This window comes from Nomia melanderi, chromosome 9 (genome assembly GCF_051020985.1).
Source record: "Nomia melanderi isolate GNS246 chromosome 9, iyNomMela1, whole genome shotgun sequence".
NCBI classification, from domain to species: domain Eukaryota; kingdom Metazoa; phylum Arthropoda; class Insecta; order Hymenoptera; family Halictidae; genus Nomia; species Nomia melanderi.
In genome coordinates, this window is record NC_135007.1 from 7,068,944 (window position 1) to 7,088,360 (window position 19,417).

Genomic DNA, 19,417 nt, shown 5'->3' on the forward strand with positions numbered 1-19,417 from the left:
CTTGAAATGTCTAGAGCGATTCTTGAGCTTGTTTTCAGACATAGTTTTATGAAATGAAATGAAATCGATATAGCGTCTTAGATAGTAATATGGGGATATCAGAGTCTCGAAGAAGGCTAGGCAGTAGACCTAATCGAATAGTGCATATCAATTGAATCCAACTATGCTCAGTGAAATTGACGCATTACTCTGTACTGGTTGAACGAAATAAATAATAAATCGGCAAATACGAAAAGACGAATATTCTGTGCCTACCCACAAGTGTGTCCTTTTTCTTCATTATTTAATTATTTTTCCGTGCCCTTAAACGATCGGCGCTGTAACCAGTTGTGAACCACTGTTCTATAGTGAACCAGCCGTCCTTGATCGTTGCCCCTCCAAACAACATACGCGATATCATCGTTCGCTACGTCTTATGTCATTGATTCCGTCCGTCTCATTGTTATGTCATAAACAAGGATCATAGTCACGTTTCTTGTGCCGCTCAATTAAGCGACCTGACCACCAGGCTCCTCCCTGCGTAACGTTCCTAGGCTGCACCGACGCTCGTGATCCGCTCGCTTTCGACACGTCCCGTCGCTGCATTAGGCCCCGTCCCGAGATGATCGCCTCAATTCCGGCCGGCCGGTTTCATTTCGCGATGCGAATATTCAATGCACTTCCTACGTTCACCGGGTCACGTATACACGGAGAAGCTTCACGCTGAACGGAAGCATTGACGGGCGTCCGTTACGGATACGTAACGCGCGAGCAATTGCATCGAGGAACGATAGAATAACGCGTTTCGAAGTATTCGGCTCGCCTTCAGTCGAACAAACGTCGTTTGATGGCCGTGGAACAGCTCGCGCGGAAATTTGCATACCCATTTACGAGGATATTCAGGTTTATGTGAAAATTACGATGGAACCCGTCCGATCTATGCGAATGAGCGGCATACGAATGAATTTACGAAAATGTTTAGTTGATTGAGCATTGTATTATTCGAATATTTTCTTGTTTACCCCTTGCCCTTTGATTTACTTTCTGAACTACGATTGATCTAAGTACTTTGTCATTAATCATTTATTGAAAATAAGAAGAAGTTCCAGTGTATTCTATGTCAATGTGTGCTCTAAGGTATAATCATCGATAACAAAGGAATAATATGTAATTTGCATTCAAATAAATTGAATAAGGTTAATGTTTGTTAAATTCTATTTGAAATCTTCACCACGAGTGACACGATATTGTACAGCAAGCGATTGGAAAGAGATATATTGAAATGATATCAACTTAGTCGGATGAAACTTTGGCAGAAAGTTGTTCTTAGAAGAACAGTTGATAATAAGCAAGTTCCAGAAAACTTTGTTTGAATAATAGAATGAAAATAAAATGAACGTTTTAAATATTATCGTTTCAACAATAGTGAACATTTTGCTTGTCTACGCGAGGATTAATAATTTTTATTGAAAACGTGAGTGAAACGAATGTTTAACATTGGTTAACACCTTGGAGCGTTTGGAAACAAAGTCGCGTGGCGAGTCTTCTATTATCACTTTGTAAGCACCTGTTATCGCGTTGTAGGTACCGCGATAATCGCTATACAAAGACCCCATTCTTATATTCATATTTTTCTTTTCCTTACATTTCCGTACCCATGTACTGAATAAAATTCGCGTAAACCAATCTAGAGTAAGTCGTCCAAAGCAAATAACCTTCATTTATTATAAAAAAGGGAGGAATAAATCACTGTCTGCATTTAAGGCTTCAAAAATCAATATCAACTTCGTAGAACCAGAAGTTCCGCCAAAAATAAGCAATGTAAACAGACGGACTGTTTTATGCTCAATAATATGACAGACATTAGGACCACATGACGAATATAACATTTGCCAAACATCTGGCCTTCCAGTAGACATTCTCAGGTATCCAATTTCCCTGTAACGTAGAAACGTCGTTTCTCTTTGTTGTATACTATTCCTACGCCAATAAATTAAAAAAAAATCATCTCTGGTTTCAAAAGCAATATAAACTCTCGTTGAAGTTTTTTTAAAGAACGACACTTGGTCACGCTATTCCCTTGCGAAATAGTCACGTTAGTGGATAATAACATCGTAACGCCCTAATTGGTATGTTTTCATCTGAGATTACATGCAGCTCGCGAACTGTTCAGCAATCAGTTTCAATCGACTACCAGGTAATTATCAATAGATGAAACCGTTCGCAATTAGTAATAATAAGGATACCATAATAATAAACTTAATAAAATATTTCTAAAGTTCCAATAACATATCTTACATAAAACTATACGTCAATGCATTCTGTACCGATCTTCCAATCATTTCAATCAAGTATCTAATAACGTCTCAGACATCAATTGTCTATCAATTCTCCAAATTTCAATAGCTCCTCCAATATTCTTCAAACCTTAATTTCTCTGACGCGCGATATATTTACCAAATACGAGCAAAAGAAATATCATCTTTAAAAGTAACCGATGAAACGTTCAATCGTTAAGATCATTTGCGAACAGTCCGCGAGTGTTGTACCTCGACGATCACATGCCTCCAGAGCAACGATAAATCTCCGAACCCGTCGAAACACCAACAAACCAAACATATTTACATAAAGTGTCGCTGTTCCTGCTGCTCGCACACCCGCAGCATGTCACCTTCTTCGATTCCTTTCGCTTGACACGTCCTTTAGCCATGTCGACGGTTATTTGTCACGCGACGACGATGAACGAGGAAATCCGCGGGAACACAGGTCCAGAAAATAATGTCTCTCCCTTTCGTTCTCGCCCCGGGATCACCGATGCTCGATGATTCCTCGCTATCGCGGGTAAACTCGCACCACTTCCAGCCACGAAAGAGTCCCGTGCACCGCAGGGCAGAGCCTTAATCCTCTCGGCTCGGTGAACACGATGTACTGAACGAAGCACGCTACGTACACAGGACTAATTACATCACCGACTGAACTGACCGACGACGATGATGTGCGGTGCGCGCCACGAGTCAGGTCGCACGAATTCCAATTAGCGCGCGTTATCGCTACGCATTCATTGATGACACCGCCGCAATTTCTGACCGGCTACGTCCACCGACAACTCGGCCATGTCGTGCATCTGGCCCCCTTTCCGTTTCGTTCGTCCTCGATGCACCCCGAAACGGTTGAATCGCACCAAACAGTCGTCGGTCGTGAAGGTACTCCAAATGAAAGGGTCTAGCGGACTTGGTTTAGCGGACTCTTGCCACTCGTTCTCCAAAGTGTATCGCCTGTCGCAGGTCCACGGTTCCGTTACGCAAGTGTCGCGGCTGATTAGATTCGATCTGGTAAATTGCATTAACCGAACGGGGCTGCCTGAATACTTTCCCTTCTTCCGCGGTAATTCGTCGCGTGCCACCGCTGGCGGGGTCAGGAACAGCGACTGAAGATTGATACAAGTTCGACGCAAGATTCTCGGTCTAACAGAAAACGTGACCTCATTCCCGTGAATCACCGATTTTATAATAGTAACCGGCGTCCGAGCTTTTCCGCTACTTTATTTACCTACGGCACGCATATTCTTCTCGCGCGCTCTGCTGAGATCGTGACACCAGAGGCACAATCGGTGTCAACGGATTGATTTTTCGTTCGGACAGCTTCCGAAGATCGCTGGAGATGGCATTGTACACACATCTCGGGGAGCAAATAAAGTCGTAGAGATTTTACAAACGATTAACCGGGGCCTCATATCTCGTTAATAGTTGTTCCCTTGTTTCCGATGCCCGTTCGTCGAGACGTTTGCGGAGATTTTCTTTTTTTCTGTCTCCGTCCGTGAACAACGTGTCAGCTGCGGACAGCTCCATGGAGGACGATCGAGTGTGCACGGTGCGCGCTCCCTGAACGACCCCGCAAAGCATGCACGTCCCATTTACGGTGTAACGTGATCAATTAACGTTAACTGGCGTCGTTAGTGTTCGTTGATCACTTTTCCCTCTCTGGCGCGTACGCCGCGCCCCTTACGCGACGGTACGCGGCTCGGCAGAGGCAGGGAAAACAAAATTCGTGGAAACTAATTGCGCGCCGGGGCGGAAAGAAAGGGTAGCGGTGGAATAATTGGAAAAGGAAAAACCGATGGGAAACGGGTGAAAAGAGGGAAAACATGCGCGTTATATAAATTGTGGTATTTCGGTCGTGAATCGTGTTTGGCGGCTCGCCAGCCAGCAGGGGTTAGACTAACTACACGAATAATATGGTACAAGACGCACACACCGGCTGTTGCGTAACAGCTGAAGCGGAGTGCGTGTAGGCATATACCAGAGGATGATACGTCAAAACAGAACCACACAGGCCAGCGTCTGTTCCTGCCGGCCGACGTAATGATCGCACAACTCGTTATTATGCAAATTGCATTAACAGTAACAACGCGGCCTACTTCATTAGTGTACCGTTTTCGCGGTTCTATGGACGAAAACCCACCGCCGAACGGCACACGTGTTTGCATCCCTCTTTATTGACGGGACGATCACGGAATTTGTTACTTTGAAGATCACTTTTCGCGAATATTGTCGATAAAAGTGTACTGATGCATCGGCAATTTCTCGAAAGTTTGTTTTTATAAGTGATACATAAAAACCCATTTCCCTGAATTGGATCACCATTGCAATAAATAATTAGAGTAACGAAACATTTCTAAATTAAGGTTCTTGTGAGTAGTTTAACCTTCAAATTGATTAGTAATTGAAACAATTACTGCTAACATGCTATCCGTCTTGCAAATATAATTTTTTCTCCATTATATAATTTCCTTCGCATACCCCGACTTTTCGATATGATATCCCAGGTTGAAAATTACTGCATTGCGACTTGACAATGACAATGTTTGCGAGAATATGGTACGCTGACAACGAATAATTATGCAAACTTAGTTTTTCTGCGGTCAAGGGTCGAGAATCCGTAAAAATAGAACTTTCTTTATGTTAATGATTTCAGTGCACTAAAAATACTGCGAGAAAGAACTGTATTTTATTCCAATTTTTATTCTGTTCTGTTTCAACATTATGTGGAAACAACAATTCTTATTTAAAATATCAAAAAATGGTAATCCCTTTTATAAAATATTCTTAATTTTCGGTTTAGAATTAAAAACGCAGTAATTTTTTGCAGAGTATCCTACGGTAAAAAAATTGAAAAATAGATAACATTCTTACAAATCTGCCAAGTTATAGAGCAGAAACTGTGTAACAGTACCGACTCGGGCATAATAAAGGGAGCTCATATGTTCAAGCCTGACAAGTAATGAATTAATGATAATGATCTCGTTGAATTATAAGCAGTAAGGATAACGCCACTTCTATATATAAACTTACTGCGTATACTTGTAACACGCTCTCGACTAATTTGCAACTTCGTTTTTGAAAGTGACAGTGAGAGAAAAAATTTCTTTAATAATCTATTATTCAATCCCAGTCGTTTTCTTGAACGGATGAAAAGGAGAATCGCGTTTGACAGACTTTCTGTACAATTTCGATAGCATTTAAAACTCATCGTAAACGTCAAAAACTATTTGCAGTGTCGAAAAACTCAAACATCTTGCGGCTACTACAAGGTGTTTCAAAGATTACAAAGATTCGCAATTTTACAGAGGAAGAATGGAGCGACCGGGAGGATAAACGAAACAGAGTGTGAACGAACAGTGGTTCGAGGAGAGGTGTATGTCTGTGCACGTCTCTGTATGTATCTACGTCTCCACGCGTGGCAACGGAGAGAAGATTTGGATCGAACATAAACTGCGTCAAAAAGATCGATCAATAAAAATGAACAATTTCGATTGTTCTACGATGTGGCATAGAAGAAACATATTCAAACGTTTATACTGGGAGGGAACAACATCTAGATCTGTTCTTTAAAAAGTCCAGAAACATTAAACAAGGAGGATAAGTTCAAATAAAAGTAATTGCAGAGAAAACGCTCGTCAATATCCATGACAATTACTGAAACACATTAGCAAGTTTCATATGTTTGTATTAAAAAAGTAGAAAACGCAAATGTAGAAGAAATATGCAAACATGTTCGAGAAAATAGTCATCGGACATTTGGAGTGTTGTTCAAACGAAAAAATGGTAACAGCGAGGTTCTTCAAATGAAACTTCCCAAAGGGAAGAGGAACGAAATGAATGATCCGATTCGCACGTACGCAAGACTCGTTTCACGTACCTTGAATGTGCTGACAGATGTATTAGATATATGTATGTATATGTAGAGAGAGAGAATGTTCGCGCACGTGTGATATGTGAAAGAGTGACAGAAACAGAGTACAGACAACTTACGGGTGTAGGTCATTTGGCCCTGGTAGTAAGAAGGAAGGTACACGTGTTGCGCGTGTGGAGGCTGCCCGTACACATTCATGGCTGCCATGCCGATTTCATCACCACCTACATCGTACGCCGTCGAGTAAGGTCATTTTTCTTATCAAAATGCTAGTTTTGCACCATAAACACTGTTTCTAAATTTTCGCTATCACTGGGTTGTTAAATAGTTAGGCGGCCTACGTTCTATCGCCGGGTCCGCATTTGTGCAACAGTGTGAACACTTTACACGACCAAATGCCATTTACGCTAGAGGGTTTCTTTTTTATAAATTTATCATTTATTACGAAATATTAAAATATGCCGTCTATATCGTGAAACAGTTAGCAACTATGGTGATGATAGGACAATTTTAATCTATGTCAAGTTTGTTTAAAAACATATTTGTTTTAAACACGATGTGTAGAGACAATAAATAAAATGTATTTCTATCATTCGTGACAAATATATGACATATAAATAAAATATAAATTGATTATTCAATAAAAGTGGTACAAATTTTTATTGCTGAAAATTGTTTATATTCAACATGGGTGCATACTTTGATTAATTTTTTAATATGCAATCAAACTTGTTGATTTTTTTGGTAAACGTTTTCTGAGAAAATCGATCCTTCTAACTGGATCTCGGGCTTGTGTGTGACGCACCGTTATACAAATGTAGACTCGGTTTTACGTAGAAGAAGATAAGCGAACCTCGGAAACGCGGTTTGTTCGTTTGCTTCGACTTCTTTAACATTTTTAACTAGTTAAAAAATATTTTAAAGTATTCTGGTTTACTTACAATTACACTTTCCCTTTATTTTCTTTTGTAATTGTGCATAACTGAAATCTACTATGTTTCCATGAAAATTATATAATGTAGAACTTTGCTTAATGAGTGCCAGAAATATTAATAACTCGAAATTGTAATCTTTACATTAATTTTATTATTTTTTATTTTATTTATATTTACCCTTTGAATATTTAAATTCATTTCTCTTGTACAGTTAATGAATTCGACAGGATTTAGTAAATTTTCGTTAAGCAAACAAGCAAACCTGTTAAATATACTCGTTCGTGATAAATATTTTCGACCCACCTAATTCAATATAGATAAAGGAACGTATTCTACATAGATATATATTTCTATACAAATCTTACACAGATAATTATAATACAAAAGGAATATTGTTTCACTTCAGATAATTTTTGTACCTGTATGAAAGTATTACCTGTGTAAGGAGATAACTACGTTACTGACATGGATTTATCTCTGGACTTCTAAATCTTTGTAGTCTATAATATGGTACACTAAATATTCAAAATATTTGTAATATTTTACTCTATCTTTCTTGATACGTCTAAAAACTATGCGTCTAGATAGAAAAGTTAAATATATTCCTCAATGTTAGCAACAACCCAGTGAACATATTCTAAACACATGCTCTTGCGAAATGAATGGAACATAAATGCAACAAGACAAGCAAATAATATCACCATCTAGCACTTGGACTTCGATTTGATAATTTGAAATATATTTGTGGTTCCCGAAACACTTTCGATATTCAGTGCAAGGCGTCACGGTAGTATTTCTTTTTTTCTTTCAAATACCTATCACAGTGTCAGTGTTTCTGCTGCCCGAAAGTCAGTTGTATCATAACGATGCCTAGGGTGGGAAAACTAACACTAATTTGGACCGGAAAAGTCATTGAGAAGGATTATAACGCATTCAAAGATTTTGAACCTTTTTGTGCATTCATATATCTAAGTAAATACATGCAGTTTGAAATCGTTGGTAAAGTGTAATCATTCAGAAAGTGCCATTATGGTATAGATTTGCAATGTTCGATAGTTTTCAGTGCAATTAAAACCGACCTGTGATTAACTGCAATTTTCCATGCAATACATCTTTTATAGAAATGAACATTTCTGGAACGAAATGCTATCGAAATATTAAAACTCACGGAGTTGTGGCTTATAATCAAATTTCTTACTATTATTGTAACTTATCACTTTTATCATGTGTTTATTTGGTAGACAATTTAAATATTAGTGCGGCAAAGATTTATATTTAAAATTGTTCGTAATCAATTTTACAATAAATAAAGTTAGTCATCTATATGTATCTGCTTGATTTGATTGAAGTTAAGTTTCTCAGTTAAAGAGTTAATTTCATGCAAGAAAATCTAACATGTGTTAAACATTAATCATTAAAATTTGTATAGAAGAATAATCTAATCTCTAAATATCATGAGCTGCTACGACTATAAAGAAGCGCATCACAAAAGCTGAATTATATTACAATCATAACCGCAGATTACTACAGCCTATTTCATAAAATTCTATGGTAAGTTTAAGAAAATAATTGCCTACAATACTTCACCTTAAATGTAAGTACAAAAAACGTAAAGTTAGAAAATAAACAATATGAAATAATACTGTAAAACGATTTAATGAAATGAAATGGAAACAACGACTTACCACCTTCGTCTTCGCTATCGCTCATGAATGTTTCTTGCATTGATTCCGGCGCTTGAACTTTATATTTCTCTTCGATAGTAATAGTGTGAGTTGTCGTAATAACGGTTTCGGTAACTACTTTCAAAGTTTCGATGACGCTAATGTAACCAAGTTTTTGTGCAATATCCAACGCGGTTTGACCATTCTGTAAAAGAAAAAATATTTTTACATGAAGTATATAAAAGCATTTAAAGTGATAAAAAACTTAAGGAGTAAATATCTTAAAAATTAACTTACATTAGTTGTAGTGTTCGGCTTAGCTTTTCCCTCTAACAATAAAGTAATTACTACTGTATGACCCTGTTGCGCAGCTTGATGCAACGGCGTGTATCCTGCATTTGTACTACTGTCAACAGCTGCACCAGATCGCAAAAGGAATCGGACCATAGCTGCTTGACCAAAATGAGCTGCCACGTGTAGTGGAGTGTAACCAGCCTGAAGCAAAAATTAATAGTTTTTATTATTAAATAAAAAATTCAAGTATAGTTTTACAATACTTTAACATTTAATGAAAAATAAAAGCATACCTTTGTTTTAGCATCAATCTGAGCACCATTTTTAACTAGGATGGAGGCAACATTAACTTTGTCCTCTTGTGCGCACAAGTGAAGCGGCGTGAGGCCATTCTGCCAAAGATAAATAATATTATATTTAATACAAATTAATATTATAAATTCTAACAATTCAATGTGCAGTACGTTCTTACCTTTGCTTTGTGATTTGTGTCTGCTCTGTGCTCGATGAGAAGCGTTGACATATCGGTATGGCCTTCTTGCGCACTCAAATGTAGCGGCGTAAATCCTGCTTTTGATTCTGCATTTGCTTTCGCTCCATATTCTAATAAAGTAGTTGCAATATCCATCTGCATCACACGTAAAACAAGACGATGTATATATAATTAATATTCGAAGTAATTGATTTTTCCGCATGTTGTATTATAATGTTATTCACCTGATTTTTACGTGCAGCAATATGCAGTGGTGTGTGACCATTTTTAGCCATAGCATGAGGCGACGCGCCCCTATCTAGTAGAAGTAGCGCCACATTTTGATGATCATAATGAGATGCCACATGAAGCGGTGTTACTCCATTCTGCATTTAATTAATATGTTTAGTATTTTATATTAAAGCAACACATTGCGCTGCACATGGACTATCGATGAATCACGATGGCCCACAATGGAAAGTCACGTGTTAATAACAAAATTTCCTCTCACCTTTCCTTGAGCATCGACTGGTGCATTCTTCTGCAACAATAGTCTTGCTACTTTCATGTTACCATATTTAGCTGCCAAATGCAACGGAGTGAATCCCTTTTTGGTCGTAGCGGTAAGCGATGCACCATTTTCCAACAAAACGGATGCCACCTATAGTTCGACACAAGCATTTATAAAATCAATATTTCATACATCGATACAGCTATTTAAAAATTTATTATTAATATTTAATGATATTGTGTATTTCAATATGTACCTCTTCTTGACCTTCTTTGGCAGCGATATGAAGCGGTGTGTATAAATCTTTTGTGGTAGCATCTACATCTGCACCATGTTGAAGTAATAGCATTACAATGTCAACATTGCCCAATCGGGAAGCAACGTGTAGAGGTGTTTGCTCTTCCTGCAATGTTTACATGATTTTTACACATGGTCGCGAAAGCGAAGGGTTGGAAAAAATATGAGTAACGAAATTAAGTAATATTTAAAATTCTTTGTTGCTCTAATAGATAAATGGCAAACGAAATGCAGAAATATTAAACGTTTTTTTCTTTACCCGTGCTCTTGCGTCAACTTGGGCACCATTTCTAAGAAGTATCCTGATAATATCAGTCTGATTCGCTCGCGCAGCTAAATGCAAAGGCGTTTCGCCCCTTACAGTTGGTATATCAGGATTAGCTGCATGTTGCAATAAATAAATCACTATGTTCATGCACCCCATAAAACTTGCTACGTGTAGGGGCGTCAATCCAGACTAAGCAATAAAATAAATCTGTTATTACTAAGAAATCATAACATTATTCTATTAATTTAAAAGAATTCATAATTTTTAATAATCTCCCTTCTCTAAATGGACACTATATTAGTTTAACTTTGTAAATGCATAGAACCATGCAATTCTAAGAGAAATAAATTTGTAATTCACCAATTAAAACATTTAAAATCCTCAATATTAACATTCAATTTATGACAAACCATATATTTTCAATTTTTTTTAGACATTATGTAAAATGTATAAGAACGAATGTATCATTTTTATTACCGTTCAGGTGATATGCAATTTCAAAGTCAACACATTGGTTGAGGTGAATAATAGTGTGATTTACTATCAGCTTAATAATACCTATGACGTAACTTAACTAATCTACTAGATGAAATGCGAAAACGGGCATACATACCTCTGTTGTAGCCTCGATGCTAGCTTTGTGCTTTAAAAGGAGCTCAACGACCTTCAGTCTGTACTTCTTACAGGCAATATGGAGTGGAGTAAAGCCGTTTAGAGCTCGTGCGTTCGGATCGGCGTTTCTATCGAGAAGAAGTTTAGCCACCCGTACGTGTCCGCAATGAGCTGCCACGTGTAGCGCCGTCAAGTAATCTACCGTCACTTCGTCTACGGGTGCACGATGATACAATAATATCCTCGCAGCGTCAACATGATCTCCTTGAGAAGCCATGTGCAACGGAGCAAGACCGTTCTGTCAACAGAAAAACAACGGGTCAACCGATACAGTCTCCGGAAAACCTTTTACCTTGCCGCGTGCAAGTGCATTCGAAGGAATGCTCTTACCTTCGTCTTCGAGCCGATTGGTGCACCCTTCTCTATCAAAATGTCAACTACCTCGTGGTGACCCGACCGTGCCGCGCAATGGAGGGGTGTAAGGCCGTCTCTCGTTTTCGCTTCGATATTCGCTCCCTTACTCATCAGAAGATTCACCATTTTGATTTTGCCCCATTTTGCTGCCACGTGCATTGGCGTAATATTGTGCTAAATATAAAAAATACCCTTTGTTTATAGTCTCATAATATTTAGGTGTATCCTTTCAAATGTCTTATAGCTATAGTTATTTAATTTGTTCAACAAAGAGTTTTCTTATACCTTTGACATTTTTGAGTGCCATAAAGTTTTTACAATCTACTAACTATTGTGGTATTTATTTATCATGCTTTCTTCAATGTTTTCGTGTCCGAATATTTGAAATTTTTAACTTACGACTGAAGATTGTTTACCTTTGCAGCGAAATTAACGTCGGCTCCTCTGTCGTAAAGCAAGGAAGCGATTCGGTCGTTGCCATAATGAGCAGCAATATGGAGCGGCGTGAAGCCGCTCTTCGATGTTACGTCGGGATTGTGATCGTTCTAGGACAGAAACCAGGTAATGAAACCATAAGCATTAGATTCATTCCTTTTCGTTGGCGATTGCGTCGGATTGAATGTAGGGCCTCGGTAACAAATTATTGCGACATACTTGTAAAAGTAGGGCAGCCGCTTTGCAATCGTCTTTCTTGGCAGCAATGTGGAGGGCAGGCAATCGAACTTTACCACGAGTGTCATTTTCCAATAGAACTGCCACCACCTTGTCGTGGCCCTGTTGCATCGCTACTGCTAATGGGGTGAAGCCATCCTACAAGTATTCATTAAAATTTATTAACTGGCATTTTTATATTCGACAGAAGATAGAATCCGTCTTCATTCCATTTGGTTGATTTTATTATATTATTTCTAAAAATATTAGTCAGTTCGTGATTTTATAAGGGATTCAATTTTTTGGGCAACGAATTTTTTCGGTTTTCTATGAAAACATCTGTCAACGTATATTTTGTTCAATATTTGACTTATGAAACAAGGATATATGCTGTTTACGAACCTCGGTGGCCAATGTTTGATTAGCGCCTTTACTTAAAAGGTATTTGACTACCGAATCATGATTCTCCTGTGCAGCCATATAAAGTGGTGTGAATCCATTTTGTGACTGTGCATTGACAGAAGCACCTCGTTGTACGAGCAATTGTACCACCTCCTCCTGTCCAGCTGTAACAAAGAGTTTAATAAAAATTCTCGTTTATTTGAATATCTTATCAGGATGTAAACGTTCCCATCCTAATTCCGTTAATCATATTCCATCTTTAATTACACCAATACCCTTGTCCCATATAAAAAATACGAATAAAAATGTCGACTCACCAAGAGAAGCTATATGTAATGCGGTGTTTCCCTTTTTGGTAGCGGCATCAACCACTGCGCCACGGTTAAGAAGTTCTCGGACGATTTCCAAGTGTCCATCTTTAGCTGCCAGGTGTAAAGCGTTCAAGCCATTCTGTAATTAATGCATCATCGTATATTTTCCTTTAAGGACACCTCTAATCGACATTAAGTCAGTCTATAAATAATGCTGTTTTTTGTAAGTTTTCACGGGGAACCGACAATTTAGTTTAAAAATCTAATAAAAGAAAATTTGAAAAGCGGTCATGAAAGAAAATTAGCAAGATGGGCAGCACAAAAAGACCCAAACTGTTTGCTCGGGAACCATTAGAAATGGGGACAAACTTTCATCTGGTTGTTCACAGTTCAATGGTCCCTTTTTCTGTGAATCGTGCTTAGCAGCTGTCGAGTACCCTATTCTGAAGGAACAAATGACCGCAACCCCCAAATTTCATAAATATAATATTATGCACCCTCTTCGTTCCTTTTTGGAGTATCTTCCAAAGCAAATACTGCATTTCCCAAATATTATACAATATTCTAATTCAGAATTGTTCTACATTTACATGAATTATTCAATATTATAAAACAAAAACAAAGGAAGTCTCATTATACATTAAATACAATATAAAACAGAAATGAATTATATTAACATAAAAAACAAATTAAAAGTGAACTGGTATCTCAATCGGCAATGTGTACTCTTTTAAAAATATTTCCAACTCCAATATATAAGTTTTCATAAGTTACTGAAATTATCAACTCACAGCATTCGAAGCATTAATGTCCACTCCCGATTCCAGGTATTCCAAAACCTTTTCCAACTGCCCTGCACGAGCTGCTCGAAGGAAAGCCGTGCTGGGATCGCTCTAAAAGGAAAGAAACAGGAAACATTGTAATGAAACTGCGTAACATGAGTTACTATTAAAAAAAAGATACCTGACAGTTAATTGATATCGGTACTCTGCTTTAATACCTTCTCTCATGGTCATGTATCGCGCGCATGTACGATCATTTCCTGCGGTTGCTTTGTTACCCGCCAATCGGATGTGCTCAACCGAGCAAAAAATGTATGAATGTGAAAGGACACTTGTTACTAATTCATGAATGTAGTCCTGAACAGTCTCCGTAACCACAGAAATTGTTTGAAAAATGGAAATTGAAAGGGCAAACACTGCACAATCCAAAGAACAGCCTTACAATCGACCGCTTTAAACAACCCAATAACCGAGTCCTGCCTAAGGACACATCATTCATGATAAAACCCTATCGACTTCCAACCTAGATGTATACTTTTCGAAAGAAACAGAGAAGATAAAATGCTATTTGTCTTTGCAGAACAGCGGAACGAGAAAAGTTGACATTGACCGATTTTCTGAAACCATTCGATGAAACACTCCGAACTAACAGAAACCTTACGTATTCACTGCAGTCAGAGCTATTTCTATGAGAACCTTACAGTACCCAAAAACACACGGTTCTTTCGATATACTGGGTGTCCAATAACTATACAAAAAGAAAATAATTCTATACAAAAAAAAATGATTAAAGAAATTAATGAACAAACATTCCATTAATTACTAATATTAATAATGTATCTTTTCTACAAATAAAATAAATAACACCCACAGATATAACACTCATACAACATTCCCTTCGATTCCAATTTCTACAAATTAATCCATAAAAATCTACGAACTCGCAGACATCCACCAGTTCGCAACAAACGCAAAAAAATTGTGCTTATCTAAAATATTAATCTAAAAAAGTAGGTGCACCCCGTCGTTTACTTCGAATCAGACGGATAAGTAATTAATATAGAGCGTGGGGCGCCGAGCTGTCTGATAGAACGTGATGTTACAATACATTGTCGCCGTATCGCGCGCGTTCTCCTTCGCCCTATATCTCGATCAGCTTCTCCTCTTCTCTTTCCTGCCTCCCTCGGCTTGATCCCCAGCGGGGGAACAGTCGCCTCGCTCGCCGCGGCTACAACTGGTTCTATAAGTCGGGATGTATCGTTGCATCTTCAGCCTACACACGAGCCAGCAACAACATAAATATGTCTGGGAAGGATATTGTTGAAGTTCATGATAACCCCGATGTATTTTTACGGGTTACAGGCCGCCCATGTCTCTCCTCTCGCACGGGGTGCGCCATTTAAATGGAAACGACTGAGCATCTCCATTTTTCTTTTTCTTGTAAACACTTTATGCGCGTCGTAACTGGACTCGCGATGCTCGCGAGAGATACGGTAATCTGATAGAAAAAAGTGTCCAGGTATTTTTATGTTTCTACTGGGTAGTTTATATTAATTTTATGAAATGGTTGTTTCTTTGTTAGCGTATACGTAGATTAATTTAGTATAGAAGTGATCGATTTCTTAATATTTGTGATAATGATGATTGTATATGTGGAAACGACGGTGAACTGAACGGAAAATTGAGAAAATATTGAGTTCAAATGTGCAATTCGAGTTTCAAGCGTCTTGTTTGTTTTACGTGGGCAACGTAATACGGTCTTAAGCAGTATTCAGCCGGTGTAAATGTAATTTCTCGACCTGCAGAATGTAACCGTATCTCCCGACACATCTACGATGTATTTAAATCCGTCTGTATGTATCTTGTATGCAACTCGGGTGCAAAGAACCTCCTGCGCTTGCAAAGTCCTCCGTCATGCTTTAAATAATTCAGCGGACCGTTACTCCGACACGTGGATAGTCTCTTCTTGTGTCTGTCTCTGCCGTCTTCTTTCACTGTCTTAAACTACCTGTTCCATCCCATTTTTCTTCAAGGTGTGCTGCATCTTCCGTAGAACGCCGACAAAAGCCAGGGGCGAACGACGGTCAATGCACTCATTACTTTTTCCCCATTAGAAAGACGCTCGCTACGGCCTCGTGCCCCCATCAAACACGTTTTTTATCGTATTAGAATTTCAATAATTTTAACACCAACCGAAAATGCATAAAATTGATTACCATTGTTGAAATATTAAAAAATTTATTTACACGTTCTTGCAAAACAAGAAATCCGGACGTTCAATATCTGTTTATATTAGTGTTTAATTTATATCAGTGTTTAGAAGTTATTCGAAAGTTTAACAAATAAACGAAACTTTCAAATAACTTCTAAACACTAATATAAATTATACTTAACGTGTTCTTACATTTTTCAGTCTAACAGAAAATAAATGTATTTGTTGTACACGTTGCATTCTTGAGTAACCGCGTTCGACGAATATTATGCAAGCATACAGTCGCTCAGCCAGATAAAATAAACTATTTGTCACGAAATTAACGTATACATAGGTTTAAATGTATTCGGTGAGGTGGACACTCGCGCATGTAAAGAATAAGCAAATGCACGAATATTAGATTTGCCCGGTACAAAGCAGTACAAAGGGGCGTTCACGAACAATGATAATGAACATCGTAGAATCACAAATGAAAATCCGATTACCATCGGGAACAGTTTTCTGCAATCTGGATGAACCCAGTACCAGTCGTCAATTTACTTTCTTCGATCGAACCCGGTGCAAGGGTTGGTTTCTATTTACAGGTGTGCGCTGCAGACTCGACATAGTTTTCCTTAAAAGGTTCACGTTAATTGGATGCCTTCGTTTGCACACGTGGAAGCGTCCTGTACGTATCGACGCTTGTTTTCAAAATGACAGTGAAAATGTCTGGTAAGTGTAACGTATGTTTTCTAATTTCCTTTCTTATTGACTCTCTTATGCCACGCGAGGTTTATTTATTTATTTCATTTAGTGAAGGCTTTCTGTGCAAGGTATAATAATTATGTATTTATGCCGTAAATAAAGGAATTAAAATCTTTAATTGGACAACCAATGATATTCTACTAATAATATTGTATAAAAATATTTAAACGTGTATGCAGATATGGAGAATCATTATTTCTCGATTAATGAACTTGAACTGAGTGGTAATGCTATGCACGTACACAAATAACAAAATATAATTGTAAAATACGATAACATTAAGGACGTGCTTGGAGCGACAACTTGATGGAAATTTCCATCTGGAAGAACCACTAGTATTACATACGATCGTATATTCTTTAGGCAAAATAATTGATCCGGTCTAAGAAAACCGTCGTAGCTAATAACTTACGCGCGGGTGAGTACCCTCGTTCACTGTCTGGCCAGTGGCGCTTTAAGGGTTTCTACAATCCCTTGGGGAAGATGAAAAGAATCTAAACATAGAACGGCGGCGTCGTTTAAGCTGCACTATCAAACTACCTTCGAAATATATTATCTTCGTATAATAATATCATAGACAAAAAACAACTTAATCGGTACGTTATCACAGTAGTACTTTTACTTTGAAAATCTATCCCCGAACCTATCTGCTAAATATCACAATCTATTTCTAAATATACAAGGAATAAAAATAAAATTTGAAGTATTCGGAGAGTTAAAAAATGTTCATTACATAAAATAAAAATAATTCTTTCCTGCTGCAAATTTGAACGCAGAGACAAATGAAGTCAAATACTGTTAGCTTCGCTAAATTAAAAGATGAGACTGTATTATAATAATTTTCTCAACAATTTTCACTTTATCGTACATCACACATCTGAGCATTAACATTACTCCGCGAAACCTATCTAATACAAGGCTCGTATTTCATTTTCACAGCGTATTGCCGTATATTTTTCGTTTAGTGTCACGTTTGGCCACGTACAGTAATAAACTTACAAAATGTATGCTCGATTTAATTTTGTAAGCGGAGTCATCTCTTTTCTAGTTGCATGACGATTTCGGATGCAGCTTGTGGACGCATATTAATGGCGCATTTCATTGGAATTTCTGCGTCGATAGGCATCAACGTTTCGAAGTGTGTTATGACGGTGAGCATAATAGCACGCGCGTCTTGCTGCAATTTCTGGCCGTGTACCAAGCTAACTATAGCTATTCTGTGCACCAAACTAACTCCTGTAGTCATAGAGTGCGTACGAATGACCGCGCCGGGTTCACGTTGCAGAGCACCAACCGGAAATACAGGTTGACGCGGAATAATCGTGCAGCCGATATTGCAAATTATTCACGGCCGTGACCTCACGAACTATATTTAGCCAGTGACTTTCTTTGTTTACGCGTATGTAAGTGGGCGCGAGTGTTACGTTTACATTACATCCGATATAAATAAAGCCCGTTCAATGAACAGATGTACCGACAAAAATCTTTGGTCAATTAAATAAATCCCAGTTACCCCTATTTCTTTAACTTTTGTATTTCAAAATGACGCAACACAACGATTTCATTTCGCTAACCACCGATTTATTCAAAATTACTAAATTATACTTATGAATATTTGTATTTTTACAAATAAATTCATGAAAACTAGAAACAATTTCGCTACTATAAGAGTTTACTAAGGATCATTTAAAATTGTATCGAAATCAATGGAATTTCGAGTTATACTGATTCGCTGGAACCTTTATGGCTTACAAAATAAACATGCGACGTCTAGAAGTTACCAACTCAGAAATACGATAAAAGTTTTATTAATATTTTATGAGGATCTTGTTGTATTTTCATTTTTGTATACGTCAGAGGCGTATCACACAATCAATATTGATGCAAATCTCTCGTAAATAAATTCTGGTCGTCAAAACGACTTGTTTAGCATTTATTTTTAACGATTACTCACCTAATGAATATCCGTATTCAATCAACTAAAAACTTCTTATATAAGATTAATAAATAATTCATAACAATAAAAATAAGAACCGTAAAACAGACAATTTTTCTGGGAACTTAACTAAAAAAGGAAGTATGTCATTTCCCCGCTTTGAAACCAGGGGAATAGTCTGCCAGCCGTTAAACTAGAAATCCGCTGATACAAATATCGTGAAAGCGGCGCAGCTCCGTTTTTCGGTCCAACGGAACGAAGAAACAGACGAGAACGCGGTGGTCCGTTCTCATTTCTGTGTCTTAGAAACGTTTCAAGAAGGTTGTCAGCCCGACTGAAGGAAAACCGCAAAAATTAGAGGCCGCAAAGGCCAGCCCCGAAGGACACTAATCAGGATCACGACAATGGAAAAAGGAGGTCGAGTTCAATGACTGTGCGAGGAGGCAACAGACGACGGAGTACGGATAACAGGAAGCAGAAGAAACGATGCGAACAGGGGGATAGAGCAAATGCTGGGCAGCAAAGAAGAACAAGAAGAAGAGGAACAAGAGGCGGAGGCAAGGTAAGCTTCGTACGGAGCATAATCGAGTGAGCAGCCAATCAAGCTTGCAGCACGTTCGTGATCCGATCAATGATTTAATGTAACGGAGAATTGCCGGTCTCGGTAATACTGACGAGGAAATGCATGTCAGCAAGAAAAACACGATGATCGAATAGGTAAAAATATCGGGTTCTTTGTCC

General features: G+C 38.1%; 1 protein-coding gene across 21 annotated transcripts in view; it reads right to left on the bottom strand.

Moving 5' to 3' along the window:
* LOC116427791 (uncharacterized) overlaps window positions 1-19,417 on the bottom strand; it is a 97,554-nt gene that overhangs the window by 52,032 nt on the left and 26,105 nt on the right. For 15 of the 21 annotated variants that reach the window (XR_012999335.1, XM_076370502.1, XM_076370493.1 and 12 more), the window contains exons 3-18: window positions 13,794-13,895; window positions 13,009-13,141; window positions 12,692-12,855; window positions 12,293-12,448; window positions 12,055-12,183; window positions 11,615-11,812; window positions 11,226-11,522; window positions 10,604-10,801; window positions 10,304-10,450; window positions 10,048-10,197; window positions 9,782-9,922; window positions 9,537-9,692; window positions 9,358-9,456; window positions 9,068-9,265; window positions 8,792-8,975; window positions 6,291-6,395 (exon numbers count right to left, since the gene is read on the bottom strand). Coding sequence is in view for 20 of the 21 variants with exons in the window: in XM_076370502.1 (XP_076226617.1) it covers window positions 6,291-6,395; window positions 8,792-8,975; window positions 9,068-9,265; window positions 9,358-9,456; window positions 9,537-9,692; window positions 9,782-9,922; window positions 10,048-10,197; window positions 10,304-10,450; window positions 10,604-10,801; window positions 11,226-11,522; window positions 11,615-11,812; window positions 12,055-12,183; window positions 12,293-12,448; window positions 12,692-12,855; window positions 13,009-13,141; window positions 13,794-13,895 (2,557 nt within the window). In the remaining variant the exon portion in view is untranslated. Of the gene's footprint in view, window positions 1-255; window positions 733-2,604; window positions 3,851-6,290; window positions 6,396-8,791; window positions 8,976-9,067; window positions 9,266-9,357; window positions 9,457-9,536; window positions 9,693-9,781; window positions 9,923-10,047; window positions 10,198-10,303; window positions 10,451-10,603; window positions 10,802-11,225; window positions 11,523-11,614; window positions 11,813-12,054; window positions 12,184-12,292; window positions 12,449-12,691; window positions 12,856-13,008; window positions 13,142-13,793; window positions 13,896-19,417 lie in introns of those variants that run through there. The other 6 variants (XM_076370503.1, XM_076370489.1, XM_076370488.1 and 3 more) reach the window with 4 other exon arrangements.